Here is an 8845-nt window from a genome sequence, read left to right on the forward strand (position 1 = left end):
TTGCATGCCTACAGGCCCCTAGTGTATGCTGTGTTCAGGGGCCTGTAACCCATGTGTGTAATTAACACCTACTGCATATGTACATGTGTGTGAGTGTAAAAAGAATTTCCCTAAGAGGGATAAATAAAGTATAGATTATTATTATTAAACAGAACAAAGGTCATAATATCTGAACCAGAGGCCTGACCCAAGACTCAGACACAGACCCATGTTCCAGACCCAAGACCCAAACCCATGACCCAGACTCAAGAACCTGACCTTAGACCTAAGACCCAAAACCCATTATTGACCTTCAGCTGGTAAAAAATACAGTATATGCTTGTTGTTTTATCCTCACTAGGTGTGCAGACAGTTACTTCTGAACAGTGTAGATTCTTGTATCAGCCTCTAGCATTTTATTTATTTTTGTATGTCTGTTTGTGTTGTTGTGCGAGGTTGTACCATTTGCTGCTTCCACATTCCTTGCTTGTGAACGGGAGTCCTCAGACACCCCAAAACAGATTATTAATTATTTCTAGTATTTCTACTCATGAAAAGTACTTTGAGAGCGGAGAGGAAAAGGTGACACTTGTTAACATCTACATAAAGTCACGTGAAAAACTGAAACCAGTGTAAAAAGTTCCTCTGAAGTCCTGTGATTTTTGCATGCTCTCTGACAGTGGTGTCTTTGTTTCATTTGGACCCTTCCCTTACACCAGGCATTGTCATCTTTTTTTGACATACGGCCAACTTATGTTTGGGGAAGATGTTCCAATGACTATATTTCCAAAACAAATGCCACAAATCATTCCATGAAAAACCAATTTTAAAAATAAAATGAGCTGTGTGTCGCACCCCGTTAGTGTGAATCCAGTGTGCTCAGGTTGAGAACAGTTGTTTGGAATACGACTGCATAATGACTTGTGTGGAGCCTGCTGTCTGTTTTAATAAGTTGGATAATGGTACAGATGTAACATGAGGTAGCTGGAGATTCTACATAAAATGGTCTGGATTGCATAACTGTAACTCACATTTTAACATGTTTTTGCTGCTGTAGCAATGTGTGTGGTGGGGTGTCAGTAAAACATGTTATGTCCAGATCTCATTCCTTCAGAGTAAGACTGTCCATGCAAAGTTATTCATGCTATTAATGTTAAGTATGGAGTCATACAAGAACACTTGGAAGAGATTTGTCAAAACCTAAGCAGCAGGCAGAGGTACTTAAAATTTTAATTTAAGAAGCTTCAAATATACTGGATTCCACACTTCCCTGCTGTACCTTGAGAACCTGTGCTGTCAGATACACATGGGGTTTGTGTAGGTTTAAGAGATGTTTGTCTAAAACCTGCTGTCTGTTTCTGGCTACTGCATTCCTTCAGCTGGAATAGAGGCATGCAGATTTGTAAGAGACAAGAGAAGGGCATTTTAGGGACAATCACTGCTCACAGGACCTTGAAGCTGCACTCAAGGTGAGGAAGTAAACCAGGATGGAAACCATGGTAGAATTAAAGCTGATATGGATAGGGGGTAGTGAGAAGACCTGGGGTGAGGGGAGGAGCACATTGGTATGGCATCATTAATGATTGGATAAGGTGACTTTTTGTAATGTAACTGATATTAAAAAAACAGAAAAACAAAAAGCAAACAAAAAAAACATTAAAGTTTAAATACTAATCACCTTCAAGAATGTCCCAGTGTCAAGACCTTCTGTAAAATTAAAACAGGTGCAATGTTTGGTCATATTGTCACCCAACATATACTGACATTGCATTGAATACTTTAAAACTAGTAACTGTATTTATACACAGTATAGTACATACCTGTTTAAATCCAAAAACTCCAATCCTAATAATGTCCTCAGCTGAACCCTTCTCAGCATTAAACAGGAAAGACTGGCTTTGAGGGGAAGCCACTATTGAAGTGTTTGTCTTTAAGCTGCTGGAGCCAGAAGACTGCTGCCTGATTTTATCTGTAGCGTCCCCCAAAGCATGACATATGTAAAACAACATACTCAATGTTCATTCAGATCAGATCACACAGTGGAAGCAGATGTGAGGGCCCCCGCCTCAGCTTCTGTTCAAATGAACACAAGACTGTAGTCAGCATCACAACATGGATGTCTCCAGCATGTCCGTCTCCTCTCTCTCACTCCAACTCCTGAGATTGAAGTCCGAGTGGGGGGTGATACTTACAAGCAGTCCTCTGCAGATGCCTTACAATACAACTGGTGGTAAGCCTACAAGAGAGCGACCATGAGAAACACACAGACTATTCACTACCCCGTGCTAAAAATACGTTCCGGTTCCTTAGAAAGAAGGCCAGTCTTCACAGTTGTCATATGCATGCCACAAGCCGTTTCAGAACTCAAAGGGCCACGCAGTGGTGGATTTAGAAGCTGTGTGGCTGATAAAAGGGAAGCAGTATGGTGTGAGGAACAGGCTGAAACATCGCCTGTGGCAGCTGACCCATGGGCACAGCTTCTACATGAGGGCCAAAAGCTGTTTCAGCAGCTGCAATTATTAGTCTCACTACATACAAGGTCTCTTATTAGAAACATGCTTGATAGAGACCGCTGAAAAGAGCAGGCATGAAATGGGCATCTGTGGTTTTGGTGGTGAGACTGTCCTCCTATAGTCAGTCTGTGGTTCCAACTCCAGTCCTCATGCTGACATATCTTCAGACAGGATAGATAATCCTGTCTATGCAGACGAGAATCTCCCCTTTGGTACATCAATAGATCATTAAAAAAATTCCTACAATGGGAATATTTGTGTTTAATCTCTGTGGATGTGATTAACTATATCACATGTACCAGTATCACAGAGAAGCTTCTAGACACCACTGCAAATACCTACTTAGTTACTGTATTATGAGGCCCTCCTTTGGAGTTTGCTTGAATGCTAACATTCATGAGAACATTACTGTAGCGAGACACGTGTAGTGTCAGTGTTTCTCCAGCCGTGTACAGTCAGACTAATAACTGTTTAGAATCTCTGAATGCATGGAGACTCAGACACCAGTTCTGCACACACCTGCACCAGTCCTCGATCTTACAACTTCTAATGCTCTGTCCAAAAATAAGTCATTCAAATTTGTGAAGATATATTTATATGCATCATTTCCAACACTTACACTTGGCACGATACACATATTTTTAAAGGAATTAATTAGTAATAATCCAAGGCAACACAATAACTTGTATTTATCATAATCTTAAAGGGACAGTAAAGTTAATTTTAATTGACATATATGTTATTCATCATTATGAAAAATAGAAGAAAAAATAAATGTTATGTGTGTAGCATAATCCGTTTGGTCAAAAAAAATTAAAATCTACGCCGCAGCATGCTTCCGCATTCAGTGGTCACGTGGACGTCATACATCACTGGGGATGCAATTCTAGACGCGATTAACACCAAAAATATCATGGTTACCTGCGCGGTGAACGGTTGTGTCAACAGAACAGCAAAAAGACTCAAATACAAGGACCTGTCGTTCTTTAGAATACCTTCTGGGAAGGTATCGCGCTAAAAATGCTATCGCGCTAGCCCGTCAGTGAGATTGTCCATATTATGTTAGCATTGAGCTAACCGCCATTTATTACTATTGGACTGTGTGGAATTAATAACAACTCTAGTTTTTATTAATTCCACAGTGAATATATATGGAAGTCGTTTCTTTTTGCTGTTCTGTTGACACAACCGTTTACCGTGCAGGTAACTGTCCTCCTATAGTCATTTTTGGTGTAAATCGCGTCTAGAATTGCATTGTTTCTTATGGCTGCTAAACTGTTTGGCCCCACTGACGTATGACGCCCACGTGACCACTGAATGCGGAAGCTGATGCGGCGCAGATTTTAAGCTTTTCTGACCAAAGGGATGATGCTACACAAATAACATTGATTTTTTCTTCTATTTTTCATGATGAATAACATGTCACTTAAAATGAACTTTACTGTCCCTTTAAATGGTAACAATGGCCAGATTATCCACCTCTACTTGTGTTACTGGTGGAAATAGGTTTTCATTTACCTCTTTGTTAAAATTACAGGTGCTACACTTTTAGTATATCAAGAATATTAAGTTAAATGGGAAAGCTTTTTTTTTTTCAAAATAGTTGACAAAGTCTCTAAACAACAGCTTCAAAATTACTCTTACAACTCCTAATCTAAACACTTACCTGCTTTGCGCTAAACTTGGTTTAGGTTTGAATGAAGTTATAGAGAGCCAAACCCTGAAAACACAAATTTCATAGAGCAGTAATAAAACTAATCTCTTTAGAGCTTTCCAACTCTTAAATAATGACCACATGATCACACAGAGGTAGTGTTGGGGAACAATTCAAATCTTGTACTTATCAGAGAAATGGCATTAAAATTGTACTTCTAAATTCTGTAAGTAATCACGAAAACACCCTCAGATAATTTTAGTTGATATAATTACTTGCACATTAATTATAGATAATTTTCTGTTGTAATTGAGGGTGGAGCTTGTGTTGATAGATTTCATTTAGAACAACTAATAATTCTTTCAGGTATATCCACTGATTACTGGGCTCACTGTTCAGATAATTGTTGGGTTTCTAAAATTTTATAAAACTGAGAAATGCGATCATGTCAAAGAAATAATTTAACAAACACTTGATAGTTGCTATAGTGAGACTCTTTTTATTCTCATAAAGCAATCAATGGTGTATATATATAAGATTCTTTTCTATAAATATAAAGGTTCTCTTCATAGCAAATGCAAAGGAAATACCTTAAAAGCTGAGACTATTGTAGAGCCGTCAACACAATAAAAGGATTATAATGAACCGGAAGCTCAGTGTGGAAGAGCGCTTGACAAGGAGTCCTGACGTGAGAGCTGAGCTGCAGACAGCAGCCGCTCTGCCTCTCAACACAAGGTGTCCTTTCTGCTGCAGAGGAAGACGTGAACGCTGCTCTTCATCCCACAGAGCAGACACGCTACGTTCACCAGGATCACATTACTCTGCAGACCCACCTCCCAGCTGTTACAGGCAACGTCAAATGTGGAAAAACTGGCAAAGGAATCAAAAATTGAACATTTGTGAGGGAGACAAACAGCTCTCCCAGTCTACAAACAGAACATGTACAGTGCCGTGTTGATGTGGGACACCCCTTAAGCTCCAGAACAATGGGTCATTCCACCGGAAATTCAAAGAATGATTTCTAACACATGTATACAGAAGTTTTTCATTGTAGATAAAAACAAAATAAAAAGAAACACGTCTGCATTTACTCCAAGGGTGAAGCAAAAATTTCCCTAATAAAAACAGCTCTACCTTAACCCCAAGTCGCACATTCCACATCGTGCTCACGCTTCCTGACACTGATCCCAGCAACTCCCTGAAATGCATCAAAATTCACATTTACTGGCAGGAGTGAATTCTGTTTCCTGATCAAAACCTGCAACACAAAAACAAGCTGTGAGTAGGTCTGACCTGGTGTTTCTCACTGAGAGTTCATATTTGAGTCATGTTTGCACATTACAATATTTGTATAATTAATGAAAATGCAGACTTGCTTTTTTTGTATTTAAAATGTCAACATCAACCTAAAATCATGTCTTTAATGATTTGTCTGGAAAAACCAGGATATGAAGAGCAAAAAAGCAGAGATGAGAGTTTGAATTTATCAGCAGATCATTTACTGGAACATTTTCTCTCTTATTGATCTTTTATATTAGTTGGTTTATTTCATTTAAACATCTAAATTATAATGAATAAATGCAACACAAAAGATGCACCTATTTTAAGAGTTTTTCCACTTTGTACAATTGAATGCATCAGAATGTATCAGTTTTCTCCAGAGGAAAAGTCGACAGAGACGCAGTGAGAGGTGTTCTCCTATGTTCACACAACACTGCATACAAACTGTCTGAAGCGTCAGCACAGAGGTCTTCTCCTTCATTTGTTTCCCAGCATTATAGAATGAATCAGCGTGCCCCTACACTTAACACAACTATGGATCACAGACACACACTGGTGCGTTCACATGTTGTAGTTCAGGAGGCTGACATTCATGAAACACCAGAGGTTTCTGATTCTACTGTTAACAACCAACGTGATGAAATCTGTTTTCCTTTACATTCAAGCTGTAAAAATGTGTCACACTGCAGGAATAAAACTTTAATTAAACCTGCATTGTGTACAATGTCATCCCTTAAACTAAACTGAGCATAATCAGTCATAGTGATCATTACCTAATCCTAGTATACTCAATCATTTTCAGAACTAATACATGCAGAAAACAAAAGAAGTAGCCTGTTCCTTTAACCCGACATGATTATGTGTGCTTTATTTGGAAAGGAATGTTAGAACTGACCTACCGACTACAACCATCTGTCACAATGACTCACATTCATAACCTGTGCACCTTTTCTTGTCCCAGACTGCTGACATTTCCCTTCATAGCCAGGCAACTGTGGAGCAGACATGAACCGCACTGGCTAATCAGGATAAGAGCGAGCCACGAGGAAGCACTTGGGTTTCACGGGACTCTGCTTAGAATAGACTCAATGCTGGTTCATGGACCGACTGACTGACTCTCAGCGGTGTCCACAGTAACTCAGATCAGGAGACCTCAGCATCCTTGATGGTCAGTTGGCTCTCTGTGATGATTAAGTTCAACTCCATTATGTCCAAAGTATGATTTTTTTTTAAAAAGATGTTTTAAAAATCTTTAAATACAAATATATACTTACAAAAATCTCACAAATGTATATATGTACAATAAAAAACATATCAAATGTCTGCTGTAAGTCCGAGAAAAACCAAAAGAGGGTAATCATTCAGTTTGTCACAGAGCAGTCTGCTTAGCCTGGCTGGACCACGTTACACCGTGGTCTCGCCCTGCTTACTGTTGGCCAGTCTCGTGTAAAACCTCCTCCAGGAGTTCAGGGTCTTCCCAGACCAGATCCAGAACCCAGAGGTGATCCCCACAATGAGAGTCATGAGATACTTGATCATGTACACAGTGAAGTCAGGACTCATGTTGGGGTGGTTGTGGTTCGGACACGGCACGGCATATGTCTTGCAAGTCTGGCTGATCCACGTCCGCTCCCACTGCTCTCTGAAGGCCTGCTCGTAGAAGTAGCAGGCGATGACGATGGTGGCCGGCACAGTGTACAGGACGCTGAATATCCCTATCCGCACCATCAACTTCTCCAGCTTCTCCGTCTTGGTGCCGTCGTGCTTCATGATGGTCCGAATACGGAATAGGGACACAAATCCAGCCAAGAGGAAGGAGGTTCCAATGAACAGGTACACAAACAACGGAGCCAGGACAAAGCCCCTCAGGGCATCCACGCTATTGATGCCCACAAAGCAAACCCCACTCAACACATCTCCATCCACCTGCCCCACAGCCAGGATGGTGATGGTCTTGATGGCAGGCACAGCCCAGGCTGCCAGGTGAAAGTACTGGGAGTTGGCCTCGATGGCCTCATGGCCCCACTTCATTCCTGCTGCCAGGAACCAGGTGAGAGCCAGGATGACCCACCAGATCGAGCTGGCCATGCTGAAGAAGTACAGCATCATGAAGAGGATGGTGCAGCCCTCCTTCTTGGTGCCCTGCACCACTGTCCTAATGTCGTTGTCAAACCTGTCGTTGCAAACCACCTTGTCCTCAAGTAGAAATCCAGCAATATAGGCAATGGACACCATGGTGTAACAGCCAGAGAGGAAGACGATGGGCCTCTCTGGGTAGCTGAAACGCTTCATGTCCACCAGGTAGGTCAGCACCGTGAATAAAGTGGAAGCACAACACAACACCGACCAGATCCCGATCCAAATCCTCGCGAATTTCAGCTCCTCTTCACTGAAATACATCATCCCGTGAGATCTTTTAGGCTCACACGGAGCTCCGCAGTTCTCCTGTCCGAGGAAGCGATAGTTGAGGTAGGGGGGCACCCTGAGGGAAGTAGGGCACCTGAACTGACCGGTGGAGGGGTCTGGGGGTGCTCGCTCCGTGGGGTAGGGCCCCGGCCCGTCGGGCTCCGTGCGGTCAGACATGTTCTGCCCCACGCACAGCTCCCCCGCGCCGTGGACCGGGAACGACTCGCAGGCCAGGCTGTCGGGCCACTGGAAGCCGAACTTGTTCATGAGCGCCTCGCAGCCCTGCCGAGCCCGCTCACAGAGAGAGCGGCAGGGCGGCAGCGCCTGCTCCAGCACCGTGCACACCGGCGCGTACATGGAGCACAGGAAGAACTTCAGGTCCGGGGAGCACTGGACTTTCACCAGTGGGTAGAACTGGTGGACCTCCAGCCCCGCGTCCTCCTGGTTGGAGTGGCCGAGCAGGTTCGGCATGATGGTCTCGTTGTAGGCGATGTCCGTGCACAGCGGAATGGAGATCGGCTGGCAAAACCCGTGCTCCGGTATGGACATTCCTCGGTCCCCGCCGCCGTACTGCCCCTGCACTCGAATAATCCCAACGTTTATACACAAAATAAAACATACCACACGAAGGCGTCTGCTGGAGACCATGATGAAAAAGGAATCCGGTGCCGCACTTTGGATTTGTTGCCCAACTAACTTGCGCACCAGACTACTTCCTTAAATTGTCTTTGTTGCGTCTCTTAATGTTTTTTATCCGGAGGAATTTCACAGTTCGGCTCCTCCGGCGTCTCACCGACACCAGCGGGTCACAGCCGGTGGAGAGATCCACGGATTCTGAACGGAAGTCCGATAAAATCCACAAAATGAGGCGTCCTCCTCCCGCCGACGTGCGCTCCACTCCGCTCCTCTGCCCGGCGACACCTCGTCAGTCTGCGGTTCAAACCAGTTCTGGCTCCGCAACACATTCCCGGGTGAGTCAAGCGGCCGCCATCCAATACTGCTTCCGGTCGAG

General features: G+C 43.2%; 1 protein-coding gene across 1 annotated transcript; it reads right to left on the bottom strand.

Moving 5' to 3' along the window:
- Positions 1 to 4630: 4630 nt before the first annotated feature.
- fzd1 (frizzled class receptor 1) lies at positions 4631 to 8845 on the bottom strand. The gene is made up of 2 exons (XM_068324370.1): positions 6357 to 8845; positions 4631 to 5404 (listed from the first exon to the last, which is right to left on the bottom strand). Exon 1 carries the CDS (start codon positions 8479 to 8481, stop codon positions 6832 to 6834), a length of 1650 nt encoding a protein of 549 aa, XP_068180471.1. The 5' UTR covers positions 8482 to 8845; the 3' UTR covers positions 4631 to 5404; positions 6357 to 6831.

The sequence above is a fragment of the Antennarius striatus genome, chromosome 9 (assembly GCF_040054535.1).
Source record: "Antennarius striatus isolate MH-2024 chromosome 9, ASM4005453v1, whole genome shotgun sequence".
Classification (NCBI taxonomy): domain Eukaryota; kingdom Metazoa; phylum Chordata; class Actinopteri; order Lophiiformes; family Antennariidae; genus Antennarius; species Antennarius striatus.

What these genes read in the sequence shown, in the direction of transcription:
- fzd1 (XM_068324370.1), bottom strand. Translation starts at nt 8,481, where the DNA reads ATGGTCTCCAGCAGACGCCTTCGTGTGGTATGTTTTATTTTGTGTATA.